At 62.6% G+C, this 20,733-nt stretch overlaps 4 protein-coding genes across 5 annotated transcripts in view; 3 read left to right on the plus strand and 1 right to left on the minus strand.

Moving 5' to 3' along the window:
* Nucleotides 1-137: 137 nt before the first annotated feature.
* On the plus strand, nt 138-6,379 carry LOC104829645 (glucosylceramidase-like). 2 transcript variants are annotated; one of them, XR_774147.1, is made up of 9 exons: nt 138-556; nt 688-821; nt 901-1,073; nt 1,170-1,407; nt 1,575-1,799; nt 1,912-2,075; nt 2,236-2,361; nt 2,473-2,718; nt 6,169-6,379. XR_774147.1 is itself a non-coding variant. In XM_010564019.1 (8 exons), the coding sequence occupies exons 1-8, from the start codon at nt 184-186 to the stop codon at nt 2,573-2,575; spliced, it is 1,536 nt and encodes a 511-aa protein (XP_010562321.1). In that variant the 5' UTR covers nt 138-183; the 3' UTR covers nt 2,576-2,962. The 2 variants fall into 2 exon arrangements, 1 of the variants encoding a protein (XP_010562321.1); XM_010564019.1 differs by lacking the exon at nt 6,169-6,379 and having other exon boundaries at nt 2,473-2,962.
* Nucleotides 6,380-6,659: 280 nt separating this feature from the next.
* On the plus strand, nt 6,660-10,383 carry LOC104829646 (glucosylceramidase-like). Its single transcript, XM_010564020.1, has 10 exons — nt 6,660-6,913; nt 7,142-7,333; nt 7,420-7,566; nt 7,702-7,835; nt 8,180-8,352; nt 8,467-8,701; nt 9,534-9,758; nt 9,836-9,999; nt 10,077-10,202; nt 10,278-10,383. The coding sequence occupies exons 1-10, from the start codon at nt 6,682-6,684 to the stop codon at nt 10,381-10,383; spliced, it is 1,734 nt and encodes a 577-aa protein (XP_010562322.1). The 5' UTR covers nt 6,660-6,681.
* A 3,361-nt stretch (nt 10,384-13,744) lies between these two features.
* LOC104829647 (glucosylceramidase-like) lies at nt 13,745-16,338 on the plus strand. Its single transcript, XM_010564022.1, has 10 exons — nt 13,745-13,811; nt 13,938-14,129; nt 14,218-14,364; nt 14,529-14,662; nt 14,843-15,015; nt 15,118-15,355; nt 15,455-15,679; nt 15,760-15,923; nt 16,026-16,151; nt 16,230-16,338. The coding sequence occupies exons 1-10, from the start codon at nt 13,745-13,747 to the stop codon at nt 16,336-16,338; spliced, it is 1,575 nt and encodes a 524-aa protein (XP_010562324.1).
* Nucleotides 16,339-18,366: 2,028 nt separating this feature from the next.
* Nucleotides 18,367-20,733, minus strand: part of MTX1 (metaxin 1) — a 3,159-nt gene continuing 792 nt past the window's right edge. Inside the window, exons 3-8 of the mRNA XM_010564158.1 lie at nt 20,363-20,442; nt 20,113-20,205; nt 19,524-19,706; nt 19,265-19,341; nt 18,673-18,827; nt 18,367-18,593 (exon numbers count right to left, since the gene is read on the minus strand). Of these exons, the coding sequence (XP_010562460.1) occupies nt 18,367-18,593; nt 18,673-18,827; nt 19,265-19,341; nt 19,524-19,706; nt 20,113-20,205; nt 20,363-20,442 (815 nt within the window). The remainder of the gene's footprint in view (nt 18,594-18,672; nt 18,828-19,264; nt 19,342-19,523; nt 19,707-20,112; nt 20,206-20,362; nt 20,443-20,733) is intronic.

The raw sequence follows: 20,733 nt of genomic DNA on the forward strand, positions 1-20,733 counted from the left end.
GCAGCGCAGGAGCTGGGGTGCCCTGAGAGGTGATGGGGTGTGGAGCATGGGGGCAGTGGGAGCACGCAGGGTGGGCAGGAGAGCTCTGGCAGGGACGTGGCCCTGGGCTGGCAGCTGCCCCTGCCCTGACCGTGCCCCCCAGGTGCCCGGCCCTGCAGCCCCAAGTACTTCGGCCGCGATGCCATGGTGTGTGTCTGCAACGCCACGTACTGCGACACGCTGGACCCCGTGGTCCTGCCGGCCCTGGGCACCTACGTCAAGTATGAGAGCAGCAAGGCTGGCAAGCGGCTGGAGCGCAGCGAGGGGAGCTTCCAGCACAGCCTGCATGCCCCAGGTACCTGCTGCAGCTGGCAGAGATGGGCCGGACCCTGCCTGTGGCCCACCATCACACTGGCTTCCCTCCCTGCAGATCTCGTCCTGGCAGTGGACACGACACAGCGGTACCAGAAGGTGAAGGGTTTTGGTGGCTCCATTACCGACGCAGCTGCCATGAACATCTTTTCTCTGCCAGAAACAGCCCAGGATCACCTACTGCGCTCGTACTTCTCTGAGGAAGGTAAGCACATCGGGGGAGGCAGGAGGGATGGTAACAGGGACCCTGCAGGCCTCTGCCTGGACACTGGCAGGGCTTGGAGACCTCCTGTCCCACTGCCCACCTCTGCCTGTCCCATCCCCTGTGCCTGGCAGGGCTGGAGTACAACCTCGTCCGGCTCCCTATGGCCAGCTGCGACTTCTCTCTCCATGCCTACACCTATGACGATGTTCCCTTTGACTATGAGCTTGCCCACTTCAGCCTGCGAGACGAGGACACAAAGCTGAAGGCGAGCGGTGGGCGGGAGCGGGGTAGGATGGGGGGTGGGGGAGGGTGCAGGGGCTCAGCCCCTCTGCCCCCTCCTGCAGATCCCCCTCCTGCACCGAGCCTTGGCCATGAGCAAGCGGCCGCTGTCACTGTACGCAAGCCCCTGGACCTCCCCGACCTGGATGAAGACCAGTGAGTCCTTTGTGGGGAAGGGCACGCTGAAGGGGCAGGCAGGCGACAAGTACCACAAGACCTGGGCCAACTACTTTGTACGGTAAGGAATGCCTGGGGCAAGGGGTGCAGGGAGATACCCAGGGGATCCTCGGCAGTGGCTGAGACCCCATGGATCACCCCTCTCCCCTGTGCCCAGGTTCCTAGATGAATACGCCAAGCACAACCTCTCCTTCTGGGCAGTGACGGCGGAGAACGAGCCTTCGGCCGGGCTGATCAACAACTACCCCTTCCAGTGCCTGGGCTTCACAGCCGAGCAGCAGCGGGACTTCATTGCACGGGACCTGGGCCCCGCGCTGGCCAACAGCTCCCACCACCACATCCAGCTCATCATCCTGGATGACAACCGGCTCCACCTCCCGCACTGGGCCAAAGTGGTGAGTGCAGCGTGGGGTCCACCAGCATGGCGAGTTGGGGCAAAGCCCCAGTCCCGCTGGTGCAGCACATCCCTGCAGAGGGCTTGGCCCCTGCGTCCCACAGCACGAGGGCTGACTGGCTCTCTGCCCTCTGGGACCTGGTGGTGGCCAACTTTTTTTCCTGCCAGGTCCTGGAGGATGAAGAGGCAGCTCGCTACGTCCACGGCATTGGCATCCACTGGTACCTGGACTTCATTGGTCCCATACAGGACACAGTGGTGCCCACTCACGAGCTCTTCCCCGACTACTTCATCCTGGCCACAGAGGCGTGCATCGGGGCCCATTTCTGGGAGAGGGATGTGATCCTGGGCTGCTGGGAGCGGGGGAACCAGTACAGCCACAGCATCCTGATGGTGAGGCCCCCACATCACCCTGTGGAGTGGGCCCTGGAGAAAGCTGCCGCCACGCTTCCTCTCCCATCAGCACCCCACTCCTTGGGCAGACATCTGGGCTGTCCTATTGCAGAACCTGAACCACTTTGTGGCCGGCTGGACTGACTGGAACCTGGCCCTGGACCTGGAGGGGGGCCCCAACTGGGTCAAGAACTACGTAGACAGCCCCATCATTGTGGACACCAGTGAAGGCATCTTCTACAAGCAGCCCATGTTCTACCACCTGGGGCACTTCAGGTGAGTTGGGGCCCCTGACACACTCTCAGCTGCCTGGGCTCCAGCTCCATGGTTGCAGTAGCAGCTTGTCAGGAGGGGAGCAGGGCAGGTTTGTTGGGAGAGGAGCTTTTCTGGGGTCTGACTCCCTTCCTGGGGTTGCCTCTTGCTCATGCCCATGCAGTAAGTTCATCCCTGAGGGCTCCCAGCGCGTGGGGCTCATCGCCTCCAAAGAGTCCAAGAAGGTGGACCTGGAGTACACGGCTTTCCTGCGCCCTGATGGCGCTGTGGTGGTGGTGGTTCTGAACCGGTGAGTGATGCAGCCCAACCTGCGAGCATGGGACCCGTCCTGCTGAGCCTTGTGCACTGCTGGTGCTTGGGAGCTGCTGCAGGTCTGACCCTGCTGCTCCTCGCCCTCCAGGTCCCTGCAGAACATCACCTTCGGGTTGGCTGATACGGTTGGCCTCATCGCAGCTGTGGCTCCGGCCAGCTCCATCCAAACCTACCTGTGGAAGCGGCAGTGACAGGGCTGGGACACCCATGGCTGGCCAAGGGCCAAACTGAGCCAGGCCAGGAGAGCAGCCCCACGATGCCCACAGGCTCGGGCCTGGGAGCATGGAGGAGGCGGCTCACCGCTGCCTGTGCCATGACAGAGCCAAGCACTTGGGTGAGCTAGAGGAATGAGCCAGGCCAGCGAGCGCCGTGCGCGTGCAGGAGGGCCGGGAGCACCGGTGCCCTTGAGATGGAGATCGCACAGGCTGTGACTGCTGTTTTCTGCTGCTCTGACATTAAATGCTGATGCTGCCTTTATGTCTGCAGCTGGAAGAGAAATGTCCAGGTCCCTCCCCTGCTCCTGGGTACCACCTGGGCACAGAGCCCGTGGGGGTCCCAAGAGCAGTCCAGAGCACCTGGGGTGGCTGCTCTCCCCGCCTCCCTCCCCCAACCCCTGCTGCTCTCCCCGCCCTGCAACTCACAGCAGGGCTTACCCTACTGGGGAGGTGTTCCAGGCACCAGTCTGTTCCCAGTTCCAAGTGTGTGCTGCCTGGCGGAGGGGTGCACTGAGCCCAGGTGCTCTCCCACTGCCTTCGCAGGCAGGTTTAGGAACTGGCAGCATTTACCCTCAACGCAGATGCTCTGGGTCCTGGAGCAGGAGTGGAGGTGAAGCACCTGGGCACCTGCCTTGGTGGAAGCTGTGGGCAGGGACTGCAGCCAAGCTTCAGCTTTCTGTGCTTTTCCTGCCAAGCTGGAGCCACTCGCAGCCCGATGCTGGGCTGGGGGCCTGTGTGGATCACATCTCACCCGGTGCAGGGTGCTCCCTGAGGTCAGGGCTGGAGGCAGAACCAGCTCCAGGAGCATTGCAGCACAGTGGGTTCAGGGTAGGAACTGGCTGTGGATGGAGTCAGGGCATCTGTAAGCTTCTCCTGGGGCTTTGCAGGAAAAGTTGCTGGCCAGGCTGCAGTAACCCTGCCATGGGGTGTGCTGTCCCCCACAGGTATGGGGCACAGTGGTCCCTGCTGCAATAAGGAGGCTGTGAGGGTGCACCAGGGACTCAGCACCTGCCATGGAGCCAGGGCAACTTGAGCAAGGAGGCATGGGCTGGGAGTGGGCGCCAAGTGTGGGCACACCCAGGAAGGAGCGAGGGAGCTTGGAGGGTGTGCTGAGCAGAGGATTAGGGCAGGGAGGTCACAATTGCAGGTAGGGTGAGGAAGGGAGGCCAGGGCTGCTGGGCCGATCCGGGTCAGCCAGGTCGAGGCATGCGGGATGTGGCCCAGGGATGCTGTCAGCGATGCTGCGTGGGCTGGGCACAGCCCAGCGCCAGCTCCGGCAGTGCCCAGGGCGGTGGGTAAAGTGTGTGACAGGGTCACCCTAAGAAGCTGGCACATCCTGTGCCACAGTTCCAACGGGATGCTGTCCTGGGGCAGGAGCCCTGGGACCCCACAACACTTGGGGGTGTGGGGTGTGCGAGTCCTGGGAAGAGCTGGCTGTGCAGAGGGGCAGGAGCATCCCACTCCTGCCCGGAGGCTGTTTGTGTTTGTCCACAAGAGGGAAATATTTCTCCAGGATCACAGCAACAGCGAGCCCCGCTCCCAGGATCCCGCTTCCAGTATGCCTGTGCCCGGGTGCAGGACTGCTCCTCCACCTGCTGCTTCTTCCCCAGGTTGTTACTCACCAGTTTCCTTTAACGTTTTACTGGCCCTGATAATAAAAGCTGATGGTTGGATGCTGAATCATCCCGGGACATGTGCCCTTGTCCCTGTGCTCTGCTCGGCTCTGAAGGACCAACTAGCTCTGGGTTAAATGAAGAGGGGGTGAATCCTTCAACATCATTTTGGGGCATACACCAGCTGGTGGCTGCTGCAGCTGGGAGGACGGGACCCCCCAGCAGCTTGCCTAGAACCAGTGGCCACCAGCAAGGGTGGGGTCTCCGCACGCTCAGGGCTGGCAGGAGCCTGGAGCCTGAAGTGATGCTGCACTGAGGCTCTGCATGCCTGGCTCCCGCATTGGCGCTGTTTTCGGAGTTGCATTCCCCGTAAAGGCAGCTCGGTCCCAGCTCCATGTTCCCAGACTCCCATCCCCACTGGCCTGGCTAAGGGACAAAATTCACCCCCCCAGGCTCCTCGGCCCACTGCAGGGCAGGTCTGCAAACACCACAAGAAACCCCTGCGTGCTGGAAGCATCAGCAAGAAGGGGCTTTGAGAGGATTTGATGGGGCTGCCCAGCATCTCCAGTGCCACCAGCTCTGTCCCAAGGCGTTGCCCTTCCCCTGGGTCTCACTTTTCCTGCTCAGCAGGAAGTTCTTATCAGCCGGTGTTGATAGGGATGAGCTCTAGCAGCCTCCACAGTGTTTTTGCTCCTGGGAGCTGTGGCTGGGCAGGCAGCAGGCAGAGCCGGATCCCAAAACAGAGAGGAAAAGGGTATACAGGGCACCCCAGGTGGCCAGCAGTGGGCCAGGAAGCAGGTGATCACTGTGGAGCAGCAGGAGCTGCCCTATTAACCCCTCCCCAAAGTTGGGGTTATTAGCCTGGGTGTAGAAGCCGGCTGGCAGGTTAGTCACAGCTGGGGGTGGAAGACCCATGGGGCAGAGGGATGGGGCCAGGAGCTTCCTTCCAGGGCTGCCGGTTTGCCCCTGAGTGGTAACTGGGGGCTGCCCAGCCCAGCCCTGTCTGCCCCTTCCCACGTGGCAGCTGGTCCAGACACCCCGTGGGGTGTGGGACTACAAGCAGGCAGTGCTGGAGGGTAGGAGGAACTTTGATGAATTGAATTGCCCCACAGCTGCATCTGATATGCCAGAAAAGGAGAAAATTAGTCATGAAGTGCTGCTCCACCCGGAAAGGGAGAGCTAACGGAGCAGTTTAACCCTGTGGAGGGAAACTCTGAGCCCTGGTGTTTGATGCTCTCAAGTAGGTGGAGCAGTGGCTGGGAGCTGGCTGCTCTGTCCCCTCTGGGCCACCCCTGCGGAGAGATGCTGAGGGTATCCCCACAGTGATGGGTGTGTCCATGAGTGTCTATGGGAGTGGGCACGTCCTGGGTGATGTGACCAGGACCAGGCAGTGTCTGTGTGCCTGGATGAGCTGGCCCAGGTCAGCCCTGGCTCTTTGGACTGGGAAGGTTGCTCTCAGAGGAGCAGGGAGCACTCCCGGCGTGGTTTGTCACCAGGCTCAGAGGAGCAGAGCTCTGCTCCTGGCATATATGGTGTCGGGGCACTGGGCTCCCCTCTGTGGGCCTGGCTCAACACCACAGCCCTGGCTGCCATTGCCAGGGGCCAGAGTGCAGCCCTGCCTTTGCAGTAGCTGGGGCACTTGCCAGCTTGCTGCTACTGCTGCTGCCTTCCATAGTGCATGCTGAGGTGAGGCGAGCAATGAAAAGGCTAGGGCAGGGCATGGCAGCGGTCCCAGCTCCTGTGTGGCCACACCTGGTGGGTCATTTTGCTGCGCCGGGCCGTGCAGCCATGTTTGCCATCCTTGCCTGGGGGTCCTGGACCCTCCCCATGCTGGGTGCATGGCCATAGCAGGGGGGGAATGGAGGAACTGGGGTGATGGGCAGGGGTAAATTGACTGAGGTGCTGTTAGAACTCATTAGCAGGACAGCCTGCCCGTGGGCTCTGCTGTGCTTCCAGGGATTCATCCAGACCCTGCCTGACAAAAGAAAGAAGTCAGCTCTTCCTTCAGGGCGTTGCAGTGGGTTGTCAGGACTGCCCCATGCTGCGCCTCCCTGTGCTGGTGGGGCCTTTGCGTAGGCAGAGCTGCCAGCACGATGTCCCTGTCTCCTCTCTGGGGGCTGATGCCCTTGCGTGGCAGCGGAAGGTGAGGGAGACCTGGTGTTCTCCAGATCCCAGGGCAAGGAGACATATGAGGGTCCGTGTCCAAGACCAGTGGTAGGTATGGGCCGGGAGGAGATCAAGGAGGAGTTGTGGGGGTGGCAGAGGGTGTGCTGCAGAGGGAGGTCTTGCAGCGACTCCCCATAAAGGCGAGGTGGGGAGGCTGGAGGTGCCTGAGGAGGAGGAGGGCTGGCAGTAGTGCAGGTCGAGGAGCAGCTGGGACAGAGGCTGGTGAGCTGTGTGTTCCTGGGAGGGATGGACCCACCTCACCTTCCTGCAAGGCAAGGGTCTTTGTGGGTGGGAGGACAGAGCATGCAGCTGGAGCTCCCCAGCAGCAGAAGAAAGAGCAGGGGCAGAGGAGACTGCAGATCCAGCCAGCGAGCACAGCCTGTCCTTTCATCCCTGCCTGCACCTGCCTTGGCTGAGGGTGCCCCTGCTTGCAGGCTCCGCTCCCCGGGACCCACCGGAGCCATGGGGGCTGTTGGCGTTCTGGGCTGGCTGCTACCGCCGCTGCTGCTGCTGCAGGTGGTGCCCCAGGCTGCAGGTGAGTGCAGGGACATCACGGGGCTGGCAATAGGACAGCGTGGCTTGGGTTCTGGGGTGACCTGGGACAGGGTCAGGAGCTCAGGGGCAGTGCAGGAGCTGGGGTGCCCTGAGGGGTGATGGGGTGTGGAGCATGGGGGCAGTGGGAGCACGCAGGGTGGGCAGGAGAGCTCTGGCAGGGACGTGTCCCTGAGCTGGCAGCTGCCCCTGCCCTGACCGTGCCCCCCAGGTGCCCGGCCCTGCAGCCCCAAGTACTTCGGCCGCGATGCCATGGTGTGTGTCTGCAACGCCACGTACTGCGACACGCTGGACCCCGTGGTCCTGCCGGCCCTGGGCACCTACATCAAGTATGAGAGCAGCAAGGCTGGCAAGCGGCTGGAGCGCAGCGAGGGGAGCTTCCAGAGCAGCCTGCACACCCCAGGTACCTGCTGCAGCTGGGCAGGCAGGTGGCGGGTGCCACCACAGGACCCCCAGGCACTGTAAACTGAGCTGAGGTCTCCCTCATAGAGCTGCTGCTGACGCTCAACATCTCCACACTGTACCAGCACGTGAAGGGCTTCGGCGGGTCCCTCTCTGATGCTGCTGCCCTGAACATCCTGGGGCTGTCGCAGCCAGCCCAGGACAACCTGCTGCGCTCATACTTCTCTGAGAGTGGTGAGCAGTGAGGGTATTGGCAGTGTGGGGTGGCTCCTGGGGTCCCTGGAGGCAGCTGTGCCTGTCCCCACTGCAGGGATGCCCATCACCTGGGTGCCTGCTCTGGTGCTGCTTGATGCCTTTCCGGCTCCGCAGGAATTGAGTACAACCTCATCCGGCTCCCCATGGCTTGCAGCGACTTCTCCGTGCGCCCATACAGCTACGACGACATCCCCCACGACTATGAGCTGAAGCACTTCAGACTGGCCGAGGAGGACGTGAAGATGAAGGTGGGAGGCTGAAGCCACTGCCATTGGCACCTTGTCCCCCTCTCCTGCCGGAGTTCCTACGCGTGCTGGGACCCCGGTGACCAGGTGCTGCTGAGCCCCATGCACAGTGGCAGGGTGCGTGGGGACAGCCTGTGAGAGCTGGCACCTCCTCTGGGGCACGTCCTGGCACATCCTGGCTGGCACTGGCAGGGTGCAGAGCCAGGGCACCATGCCATGGGGTGGTGCTCACAGGCTGCCATTCCCTGCAGAGGTGCCTTGAGTGCTCCCCTTCCTCCCGTGCTGGGCCATGTAGTTTTGGCAGGCTGCAGCTGGAGCTGAGCCGGACCCTCTGCCCCCTCCTGCAGATCCCCCTCCTGCATCGAGCCTCAGCCATGAGCAGGCGGCTGCTGTCACTGTATGCCAGCCCCTGGACCTCCCCAGCCTGGATGAAGAGTAACGGGGACATCCGTGGGAAGGGCACGCTGAAGGGGCAGGCAGGGGACAAGTACCACAAGACCTGGGCCAACTACTTCATCAAGTATCGTTCCCGAGGGCCGGGATGCTTGAGGACCACAGAGGCCTGGGGGGGGACTGGGGAGTGGGTAAGGGTGGGCAGGCGTGGCTGATGCTGCCCCCCCCTTCCATATGCCAGGTTCCTGGACGAATACGCCAAACACAACCTGACCTTCTGGGCAATGACGGCACAGAACGAGCCCCTTGCAGCACTCCTCGCGCCCCCCCAGTTCCCCACCATCGCCTTCACTGCCGCACAGCAGCGGGACTTCATCATCCGTGACCTGGGCCCCGCGCTGGCCCGCAGCCCCCACCGCACCCGGCTCATGATCCTGGACGACCAGCGCCTCCATCTCCTGCGCTGGGCCAAAGTGGTGAAGAGCAAAGCCTGCCACCTTGTCTGGCTCCTTCTTCTCCCTCCACTCCATGTCCCACTCAAGCCTTGGGTTTTAGCTGAAAATTAAGCCAGCAGCCACTCTGAGCCTTAGACAGAGCAGTAGGCAAACCGGGTCTGCCAGAGAAGGAGCTGAAGGTGGCTAATTCAGTAGCAACCGCCTCCACGTGTGTCTGGCTGAAGCAGGGACGGAAGGTGGCATCTGCATCCTGGATTCTTGCAGCATGGCATGGAGAGGTGCTGCTGGCATGCCAGCACTTTCTCCAGGCAGAATTTTGGCTGATTTAGCTTACCCTTCGCAATGCTGAAGAGCTGTTTGTGGGAATTACCTTAAACTAAAAGAAAAGAAAACATGCTGCTGCCCCTGCCTAAAGCGAGGCTGGAGCTGCAGGGGAGGGCACAGAACATCCCTCCCTCACCTTGAACCGGCAGCACCTGGGGACTAGGCAGGGCAGTGATGCAAGATCACACCGGGGTGGGGTGCAGGATGCAGAGAACCAGGCAGCAGCAGGAGCCATGCAGGGGTTGAGGAGCCCACCAAGGGGCACGTCTGTCCCCACACACCCATTGCTCTGTACCCAATGGGGTGCTGGAGCCATGTCGGGTTGTTGCTCGTGGCTTGCTGCATGGGGTGCAGGTGCTGAAGGGAGGTGGCTGCAAGCGCAGGAGCCTGCGGTCCTGCAGGAGGGGACAAGAGTGGGGGCAGGTGGCCCTAAAAGACCCTGCTGGCGTGTGGGGTCTGTGCGTCCATCCCCATGGGGCTCAGAGCACTGGTGGCCCTGGTGCAAGGCATGTCCTCTTCTCCCCTCCAGGTCCTGGGCAATGCCACCGCTGCCCGCTATGTTGCTGGCGTGGGGGTTCACTGGTACCTGGATGGCCTCGTCCCAGCCAGCTGCAGCCTGGAGGCGACCCACAAGCTCTTTCCTGACCATTTTCTCCTCTACACGGAGGCCTGCAGTGGCTTCCTCACCAGCCGGTTCTCTGTGTCCCTGGGCTGCTGGGAGCGAGGGAACCACTACAGCCACAGCATCCTGACGGTACGGCCCCCCAGCACTGCCTGCCTGGGGCTGGGGGGCTGGCTCAGCCCTGCTCAGCCCCTTCCTCATCTGCTCAGGTACTGAACCACTTTGTGGCCGGCTGGACTGACTGGAACCTGGCCCTGGACCTAGAGGGGGGCCCCAACTGGGTCAAGAACTATGTGGACAGCCCCATCATTGTGGACAGCAGCAAGAATGTCTTCTACAAGCAGCCCATGTTCTACCACCTGGGGCACTTCAGGTGGGGCAGGGGGGCTCAGGTGCTGCCGCCAGCCTGAGACTGGGGGCATGATCCCTGTCCTGCTCCTCTCCCTGCAGCAAGTTCATCCCCGAGGGCTCGCAGCGTGTGGGGCTACACATCAGCCACCGATATCTCTCCTGTCAGCTGGAGCACGTGGCCATCCTGCGCCCCGACAGGGCTCTTGTCCTGGTGGTCCTTAACAGGTCAGCATGTCAGCCCAGGCGAGGGGATGCTCAGCCCCGGCCGTGACAACCTGCTCAACCCCTCTTACCCCCTAGGTTTGGCTGGGACGTGCCGTTCGGGATCCGAGACCCTGCTGTTGGTTTCATCAAGACTGTGGCTCCAGCCAACTCCATCCAGACCTACCTGTGGCGCCAGCAGTGATGGCCAGGGCAGTGCTGGGGATGGCGCCGAGTGGCTGGGGGTCTCTGGGTGTCAGGTCTTCCCCCACCCTTTCCAGCATCCTTCAATGGTGGAAGAGGGTGGTGACCTGCTGGGGGTGCGAGAGGGACCAGGGTCTCACCGGCACTGGGGTCTGCTGCTGCTGGTGCTTCCCAGCCTCCCCCTTCCCTCCCCAGCACCCCCCAGCCCCCTGAAAGCTCCTGCTGCTCTGCCTCCTGGACCACGCTTTCACACGTGGCTCCCTTGAAACCTTCGCGTGTGTCTCATGCGCCAAGTAAAGCCATGACGTGCTCCCTCCGGTATGCGTCGTCCCGTCAGTGTTTCCTTTACGCTCTCAGAAATTGCTCGGTTTTCCTCAGAGAGGCGGCAAAGGGCGAGGGGTGCCCCCGGAGGGCTTCGTCCCCGTGGCCCGCATGCGGCTGCCTTGTTTATCGCTGCAGCTGGAGCCTCAGCTGCTTGCCAGCTCTTGATTCGTTTCATATGTGCTGTTGGTTTTCCCCAGCCTACTTTTTTTTTTAATCAAAATATCCTGCTGCATTAGAGCAGACACTGTAGAAAAGGCTGAGTAAATTACATCAGTGTCCCCATCCACCAAACCTCACAGACAAATTAGGTTGATGCCATCCCCTCCAGGCCTCACACTGCTGGCTGCATCCAGCCACTCTCCACTGGTGTGGCCTCCGGACAGACTCCCCTCTATTCTGGCCGTGGCTGACATTGAGCTGGCAGCCCGCAATTACCTGGCCATCCTATTTGCTCTCTTTAAATACCAGTTACAGTATTTGCTTGCTCCAGCCTTTAGGAACGTTACCAGCATCTTTGAAGTCCTGGAATGAGAAAGCCAGAGCAGTCCTTGGCTACCTCCCCTTGTGCGTGAGCTGTGAAGTTGCTGATGTTGGGGAAAAAGGAAAAAAAAAACCAAAGAGGTTTAACAACTGTTTTCTTGGAGCGTGGCATGAAGGTAGCACTGGGCTCCGTCTCGACCCCATTCAGGGAGCACATCTGCCCGTCCTGCGCTTTTATTGATGTTCCTGGGTAGCGTCGGCCTAAACGTCAGCTGGGCTGCCTGCACTTCTCAAAGTACATCAAAGCTCTGCCATGCAGGGAAGGCACATACGGAGCCCCTGCACCCCCAGATGTTCAGCAGTGCTCAGGGACGTGTGTGCAGGGAAATGCTTTGGCACAGCCCCTCCAGGCGGGCTCTGTGCTCCCTGGCCATCTGGAAACACATCTGTCGCAGGGCTGTACCTTCCCTCCATGCCGAAAAGCTGGCGGGGAAACTGAAGGACGCAACATCCTCAGTGGTGGGTGTGAGGGGCCAGGGTGAGGCTGGAGGAATCACCTCCATCGTCCCTGCTGGCCACAGCCGATGCTGGGTTGGTCCTTGCTCTGGCCGCAGCAGGAAGAGTGGTCCCCAGGTGAGGGGCTGCCTCCCTGGCCACCTGCATGAGTGACATCAGGGGGATGCGCCGGGGCCAGGGTGGGCAGATGCTGCCTCTCCCGTAGCTCTGCCCCACTCCTGTTTCTCCTGATGGGCAGGTGCCTGCAATTAGGAAGGATCCCAAATTAGAAGGTGCGGAGCCCAGGCTTGTTTTGCAGATGATAAACTGCTGCAGCCTGCTCCACCCAGCCTGGCTGCGGGCATGGGGCTCAGATGTGGGGGGGCACGGCCCCACACAGGGGTGAGCGGGGGCCCTGACAGGCAGCACCTGCAGCCTCCCGCTGCGCCCATCGCCTTCTGAGCTGGGCAGCGAGGAGTGGGGTGTAGTCATCCTTGCTGTGGCTGGCTGCTCGTGGGGTTGCCCCCAGCCTCGGCAGAACCCCTGCCCACGCCAGGAAAGTTGCTGGTGCAGTGGTCATGGCTGCAGCACTGGCTGCAGACAGCAAGCCTGTGCCTGTGGCAAAGCCAAGCTGCTGCCAGGTGGGACTTGAGGCCCAGCAGCTGCCTGACCCCAGCAGGGACACCTGGGTGGGCATGGCCGGCCCTACCCCTGCCTGAGGGTGTCCTGGGGAGAAAAGGCTGCTTTTTTGGGACTCTTTGCAAGGGGAGCACTGTGCTGGGGCTAGGCAGAGGTGGCTGCAGGCAGGGGGTCTTGTCTGGGGCAATAGAAGCACTTGGGGGGCTGGTGGGCATCCTGCCATGCCCCCCCCTCCCAGCTTCCCTCTGGATACTGGGACAGGTTTTAGGAGAGCTTTGCAAATGCTGCGGTGAGTGTTGAAAACTCTCATTGGAGCAAGGTTGCAAAATCATCCACGGGTTTCTCTTCATATGCACAAAGTCCCATGAGCCATCCTCTCCCAGACTCACCTTTCCTGCTCCACCAGACGCTGTCACCTCCTACCACGCACAGCCAGAAAGCAGGTCCTGCCGCCCCACTGCCCCACGCCCAGCAGAGACGCGGCAAGAGGGTTTTCTGGCAGCAGGTGAGCACTCTGGGTCCAGAGCAGCTTCATCAGCTGGTGGGGATGGGGATGGCCCCGGACAGCAGGACCATGATGAGGCCATGCCCATGGCACTGGGCATCAGCCACAGGCGGGGAGCAGGAGGTGATGGCTGTGGGACAGCCCACCTGGCCCTGGGTCCCCATCCTGCACAGTCTTGGGGAGCAGCGAGCTGGTGCCATCCCACCCTCGCCTTCCCCTGCCCAGGGGCAGCAGGCGCAGAGGTGGCTCCTTCCGTGCCCTTGTTGAGAAGCTCCTTGCCCAGCATTGTGGGAAGGGCAGGGCAGGGTGGGAGCACCTGCAGAGAGCAGGGAAGTGCGGAACCCCTCTGCACTGGGGGCTCGAGCCCCAAGTAGCTCTGGGTGGGCAAGTCCCTGCTGCTACACTTGTGGGGTTGAGAGCATGGAGCTGTTTCCTCCCGGCTGTGGCTTGGGAGGCACGGGGGATCCGTGGAGCAGCATGGCATGGCATGGCATGACACAGCCGTGGGACAAGCAAGGAGGGAGAAGGAGTGGGAGGGAGAAGGAGTGGGAGGGAACCAAGCTGCTGGTACAGTCGGCATGGGTGGCTGGGAATGCCGGTGGGTGCGGGGCGGCACACACCCGGGGGGCTGCACCCTGGGCTGGGATGCAGCCAGAGCTGTCCATGGGCACCAGCGGGGCAGGAGGGAAGGTGAGTGCTGGGCTGAGGCTGTGGGGAGTGGGCAAGGTGGCACGGGGGTGCTCATGGTCCCCAAGGCTCCCAGGCAGGGGGATGCTGGGGCTGTCCCTGCCCTGTGTCTCTGTCCCCATGCGGGGCTGGGACAGGGCAAGAGGAGCTGGTTGCTGACACCTGCTGCCCAGCTCCCAGCCCTGGTGCTTGCCGTCAGCATCTGTCCAAGCCGTGCTGCAGCAGAGGTGCCATGGGGCCTGGGTGTGCCGGCGTCCTGGGCTGGCTCCTGCTGGTGCAGGCAGCATTGCAAGCAGCAGGTAAGTGCTGGCACCGTGTCCCTGAGCAGAGGGCTGCAGAGGTCAGTGGTTTGGGGCACCAAAGCCGTGGGTTCGGTGTCCATGGTGGGTTGGAGTGCGGTGCCTGCCCAGTCTCTCCTGCTGCAGGCGGCCGGCCCTGCGATGCCAAGGACTTTGGTCACGGCTCACTGGTGTGCGCCTGCAGCGCCACGTACTGCGACACGCTGGACCCCGTGGTCCTGCCGGCCCTGGGCACCTTTGTGAAGTATGAGAGCAGCAAGGCCGGCAAGCGGCTGGAGCGCAGCGAGGGGAGCTTCCAGCGCAACGCCAAGACCCCAGGTACCCGCCGCGGCCAGATGCTTGCCTGAGCACCAGGGAACGGAGTCCGTCTGCACACAGCAGCTGCGATGATGTTTGTCCCCCACAGAGTTCCATCTCACCCTGGACATGGCGCAGCGGTACCAGAAGGTGAAGGGTTTTGGTGGGTCTGTCACAGATTCAGCTGCCATCAACATCCAGTCTCTGTCCAAGGATGCCCAGAACCACCTGCTCCGCTCCTATTTCTCCGAGGAAGGTGAGCCTGGGGCAGAGTGGTGCTGCTGGGTGGCAGAGCCAGTCTGTCCAGCCTCCCCTGCTGGGGGTTGGCTGCTGAGACTCATGCCAAAGGGCTGGAAGCCAGGGGGCTACATCCCCTGAATACACCCCAGGGATGCCCATCACCGCCCGCTCTGTCCCCAGGCATCGAGTACAACCTTGTGCGTGTCCCCATGGCCAGCACTGACTTCTCCATCCGCCTGTACACCTATGCTGATGTGGAGGGCGACTTTGAGCTGAAGCACTTCAACCTGACAGAAGAGGACACGCAGATGAAGGTGAGTCCCACAGGGTGAGCCCAAGGTGCCGCGGCTGCAGCCTGGGTGGAACGGGATGAGATGGGATGGGGAAGGGAAGCATCTTCCTGCTGATGGGGAGGGAGAGGACTTGTCCTGCCACCTGCGATGCCAGTGCTGGGGCAGACTCGGAGAGCTCACTGCCATCCTGGTTCTCCCCAGATCCCCACGCTCCGGGCAGCCCAGGCGGTGGCCAAGCGGCCGTTGTCACTGTACGCCAGTCCCTGGACCTCCCCAGTCTGGATGAAGACAAATGGTGCGATGACAGGGAGGGGGACACTGAAGGGCAGCCCTGGGGACAAGTACCACCAGGCCTGGGCCAAGTATTTCATCCGGTGAGGGGCTGTGGGAGTGCAGTGGGCACCGGGGTCACCATGCCCAGAGGTGGGACTGGGGCTGCCGTGCCGGGGCCATTCACCAACTGCCCCCACGCCCAGGTTCCTGGACGAATATGCCAAGCACAACTTGACCTTCTGGGCAGTGACGGCGGGGAACGAGCCCACGGCCGGCGAGATTGTCTTCTACCCCTTCCAGTGCCTGGGCTTCTCCCCTGAGCACCAGCGGGACTTCATTGCACGGGACCTGGGCCCCACGCTGGCCAACAGCTCCCACCGTGATGTCCGGCTCATCATCCTGGACGACCAGAGGGTGATGCTGCCCTACTGGGCCCAGGTGGTGAGTCCCCATGGTGGTTCTTCTGGCTCCACGGTGGCTATCCTGGCCCCACGGCAGCTCTCCCAGCTCTGTGCACCAGTGACGCCTTTCTCCTGCCAGGTTCTCAAAGACCCTGTGGCTGCCAGCTACATCAGCGGCATTGGCATCCACTGGTACCTGGACTTCCTGGCGCCCATCGACCTCACGCTCTCCATCACCCATCATCTCTTCCCGGACTATTTCCTCCTCTCCACAGAGGCCTCCACCGGCTCCTACTTCTGGGAGCCCAGGGTGGTGCTGGGTGGCTGGGACCGTGGGAGCAAGTATAGTCACAGCATCCTGACGGTAGGGCTCAGCAGGGGCTGTTGACACGCCGGCCACCCCCTGCGCCCACCCACGGCTCAGCACCATCACCTGCCCCACAGAACCTCAACAACTATGTGACGGGCTGGACCGACTGGAACCTGGCCCTGAACCTGGAGGGGGGGCCCAACTGGAGCAAGAACTACGTGGACAGCCCCATCATCGTGGACAGCAGCAAGGATGTCTTCTACAAGCAGCCCATGTTCTACCACCTGGGACACTTCAGGTGGATTGGGGCCGGGGGTGGCTGGTGAGGGGCTGCTGGCTCCTGCTGCCAGCTCTAGCCACCATCCCAGGCACCGTGCTCAGGCCCTGCTTGTCCCTGCAGCAAGTTCATCCCCGAGGGCTCACAGCGCATGGGGCTGGCTGTGTCCAAGAAGTGCCGCCAGTGTGAGCTAGAGCACTCGGCTTTCCTGCGCCCTGACGGCGCCATCGTCCTGGTGGTCTTGAACCGGTGAGTAGCTCAGCCCTGTGCCCCAGCTCGAAGCCCAGCTGCCCCCTCTGACCTGCATCCCCTCTCGCATCCCCACAGCTTCCCTGTGGACGTGTCCTTCGGGATCTCTGACCCACAAGTTGGCTTCATTGAGGCCATGGCTCCTGGTGACTCTATCCAGACATTCCTGTGGAAGCAGCCAGCCTAGCGTGGCCGTGGCTGGCAGAGGAGGGAGGCGCTGGCACCGGGAGTGCGGTGCTGGTGGAGGGCTTGGGGACGGGCCCCTGCACGGAGCTGGGGCTGCGGCACAGCCCCACGACACCCCAGGGGACCTGTTTGATCTGAGGGCTGCAACGCCTGCTCTTGTCTACATGTTTTCATAAAATAAACAGGTTTTCTACAACCTCGCCTGCGCCCTCTCTGCCCTCCCTTGCTGCCTGCTCAGTGGGCAGGACCGTGCCAGTAGCCAGAGGAGAAGGCAGGTCTGGGGTCAGCAGTACCTGCTGAGCTCCATGGGCTCCCATCCCACCTCTGCCCAGCTTCCTGGGGGCATCCTACCAGGGACCGGGTCTGTGCTGCAGGGAGGCAGGGGGCTGTCACCGGGAGGGGCAGCATCCCCCCAGGCAGGGCAGGGGCCAGAAGCTGGCAGGGACCTGGGGCCAGCAGCAGCCAGGACCTGCAGCTGGGGTTCAGCACAGGGCCCCAGCGTCAGCAGCTCCAGCTTCTCTCGGCCAGAGCAGGCGGCCGTGTGCTGCGGTTTCTCCTGCCGGAGCAGCCATTGGCCTTCCACCCCCCCCCAGCTAATGGGAACCGGGAGCGTTGGGCACATACTTCCCGAGTGACGTTATGGGGGAGCAGGCATGGGGGGGCTGCACTGAGTCATCCCCTTCCCAGTGGGGCCCCTCAAACTGGGCCAGAGTGGAGGAGGCTCCACAGCTGGCCCCGGCACAGCACCATGGCTCCACTCCCGGCACAATGCGGGGGCCCCCCTGGCCATCACACCCATGTGGGGGGCACGTGGGATGCGTGTCTGGGGAGCTCGGCCCGGGAGTGCCAGGCACAGCCAGTCCCTAAGGGTGCCCACAGCAGCAGTGTCAGGATGCCAGCGGTGGCGCAGCCAGCGGCCGAACAAGCAAGGGCTGAGTGCCACCCGGCAGCCTGCATGCAGGCGAGCCTGGCCAGACGCCGCTTTTCCATTTGTGCACTCGTAAACCAGCAGCAGCCAGAGAAAACCACAGCAGCGCGGCCAGCCACAGGCCTGGGCCCCATGCGGCACATCCCAAGGGTGCACCAACAGCACTGCTGGGGCACACAGTGCTTGGGTGGCCGCCCCCGGCCCCAGGTCCCGCTCTGCAGCTCAAGCCCTCTTGGCCACCGCACGGATCTGTGCTTACTGTGTGACGTGCTTTTGGCAGTGCCAGCTGCGAGGAACTCCCCATTGCTGGCAGGCATAGAGGAATGCAAACAGAGGAATTCCTGCTGCAGCGGTGGCCGCTCACCGCCCTGCTCACGCTGCTGTGGGGAGCTGGGATCCAGGTGTCCCTCCAGCAGCGGGGAGCGCTCCTGCCCCCCCGGCCTGGGGACGCGTCCTGCCAAGAAGCCCAGGCCTCCCTTGCCACTGGTTTCTGCTGCAGCAGAGACCGTCTCCAGCAGTGCTGCGGCTCTGGGGGAAGCCGGGCTGGCAGCAGTGTGGTGGGGGGGGGGGCTGGCTCCATACAACCTGCTGTCTGCTCTGCCTGGCAGCCAGAGGGCAGGGATGCTGCAGCGCAGGACAGATGGAGGGCTCAGCCCCACAGCTGCCAGAGAAAGGATGGGGAATGCTGCCAAGACGCTCACAGATGCTTTTAGGAACCTAAAAACCTGCAGGTCTCCCCTTCACTCCATCCCCAGAGAGCCCCAAGGCTGGGGATGAGGGCCAGAGCTGCGGGAAGGACGCAGGGTGCGGTACTGGGGCAGAGCCAGACAGGCAACAAGGCAGCACATCGGTGCCCACTGCAGCGCTGCAGCCTGTGCAACTGGGGAAACTGGGAAGGGCCCCAAGCTTGCTGGGAGGACAAGAGGGAGCAGCTGGAGAGAGGGAGGTTTATTGGCATGGCAGTCGCGCTCCCCGTGGAGAGGGCTGGGATTCCTGGCAGGACACAGAGCAGAGCACCCACAGGGAACGATGCTGCCAGGCTCCCAGTGTAAAAACAGTCAGTTCCAGGGACCAGAGGAGGGACAGTCGAGCAGCTCTTCCTTACTCCTCCTCCTCCTCTTCCTCCTCCTCCAAGGTGATGGGCTGGCGGCCAGCCAGCCCCGTGCCGCCACGCTGGATGGAGACGATGCCGCTCAGGAAGGCGTAGCCCAGCATAGCCGCCAGCCCCACCAGCACCGACAGCAGCTGGTTCCGTCGTTTGTGGGGGTCCTCCTCTGTCTCACCGCCATCAGCACCCGCAGCCCGCGGGGCGCTGGCTGGGGGCTCACCTGGGGGGGCAGAGCAGGGGTGTGGAGGGAGAACAAGTCACCCTGAGCCCGTGGGGCGAGGTGGGAGGACGCATCTCACCTCCATCCCAGGGGAAGTAGAGGCTGAGGATGGAGGTGCAGTAGTTGCACAAGTTCTGCAGGGACTTCAGGTGCTGCTGCAGTTTCCCGTTGGGCAGCTTTGCCTTCAGGAGTGGCGCCAGGCGGCTGAAGACAAAGGCGTCAAGGGAGGCCGGCCTGGGGCACAGAAACCTGCAACTGGGTCACGGTCCCTCCCGCTGTCCCCACCCAAAGCCACCCAGACACATTGGCCACCCCCAGCCCCCTGCGCCTCAGGGGACAGCAAGCAGCTCCTCCTCCTCGGGAAGGCTCTCTGCTTCCAGCCCCCAAGGTGAGGAGGGGGAAAGCAGGATGATCCCACCCCGGAGCAATTCTACTAGCTCCAACAAGAGATGGGGAAAGAAATGCCAGGGCTGGCGGCAGCTCCTGCAGTCTTAATTCTGCCGCCCACATCGCTCTGTGCTGCCACAGACAGCTGTGTCCCCTGTGAGCCCGTCCAACCCCCAAAGCGACGTGCATGGGCTGCAGCTTCCCTGCAGACCATGGGGTCTCGGTCCTGCTTGGGTGTGGGGGGCTCTCAGGCCCCAGATCACCTTCCCCCTATGGCCACCTACGAGTCTCCAAAGAAAAACTTCTGGGAGCCGAGGCGCTGGGACAGGAGTGTCAGGCATTCCCGAGCATCCCGGTAGAGCTGGAGAAGGATAGAGGGTTGTCACCCACGCAGCCACGCGGCAGACTGCCACGGTGCTAAGGGGAGTGGGAAGAGGGTGCTCAGCCAGGGTGAGCCCCGGACCCCAATTAAGATTTTGGCCTTGTGTGGGTCCCTCTGGGCACCAGCCGAGGACCTGCCGTGCCCAGACCACATCGCCTCACCTCCTTCTCCAGCTTCTCCTCATCCTCCATGTAGCTGTCTCCCCACATAAGCTGCAGCCGCTCCAGGTGCTGCTTGTGCATGCAGTTGGGCAGGAAGAAGTTCAGGGGGAAGGGAATGGTTTCAGTGTACCACTTCCGCGTGTGCTCCACGTAGTTCTTTGTGTCCACCCAGAAGGTGTGGATCTGCAGCAGAGAAAAATCCATGCCCAGGCCATGGCAGGGCTGGAGCCAGCACAGCCTTTTGCCGTGGTGGGCACCGTGGAGCCCATGCCTGGCGCTGCACACACAGGTGCCACGTGTCTGGCACAGGACTGGCCTTCCCAGAGACCGCGAGGGTCTGAGGGAGCACCAGGATCAATGCCAGACCCCAGCCCTGGCTACACAACCCACTGCTGTCACACAAGAACCCCGGCACCCTGATCCCTGCTACTGATGCTCCAGACACCTGGGATTTTGTTGCCTGCAACATTCTCTGCCTCTCCTTGCAGGTGGGCTCACAACCGAGCCCCCCAGCATCACTCCAGGGAGCAGATCCGGTCCTCGGCAAGATCACCTTCCTCATGCGTCCCCCTGAGATGGGGAGACTCACCAGCACTGGCAGCAGTTTCTCTTCCAGCAGGGACACGAAGGCCAGCGTGTCTGCACCTTGCGTAGCTGAGAGATCGTAATCGGCATTATACTTCTGCAAAGCAAACGCAAGGGGCATGATCCGGCAGGGAAGTGGCAAATCCTGCCCGTGCCTCTTGGGTGACCATGACAAAGCCTCTTCCTTCCCAGGGGGACTCCAGTGCCCTCCAGCCCCTAGCCTGAAGCAGGGGGTGCCCCTTGCCTCCACCTACCTGTTTCCTGAGGTGAGTTATGATCTGCTGCATTTTGGAGATGGTGCCCTCATCCTGTGTCTTCAGTGCAGGCAGGCGCCCTGAGAGCAGGGAGAGGGGTGGCTGCAGGCAGCAGTGCCCAGGGTGCCACCCTGCCACGGATGTGGGGGGACACACTGTGCCGGGGCAAACGGCCCCCACGCTTGGGTGAGGGGGTGTAAAGCAGAGTGCGAGGTGCATGTGGCGGGGTGGAGGGCATGTAAGGTGGGGCAGGGGGGCACAGTGACGCAAGGGGCGTGAGTGAGAGGATGAAAGCTGTGTGTGATGAGACATGAGGAGCATGCCGGGACGAGGGGGATGCAACAGGGCAAGGGGGGCATGCAATAGGGCAG

This window comes from Haliaeetus leucocephalus, unplaced genomic scaffold (assembly GCF_000737465.1).
Source record: "Haliaeetus leucocephalus isolate CR32 unplaced genomic scaffold, Haliaeetus_leucocephalus-4.0 Scaffold175, whole genome shotgun sequence".
NCBI lineage: Eukaryota > Metazoa > Chordata > Aves > Accipitriformes > Accipitridae > Haliaeetus > Haliaeetus leucocephalus.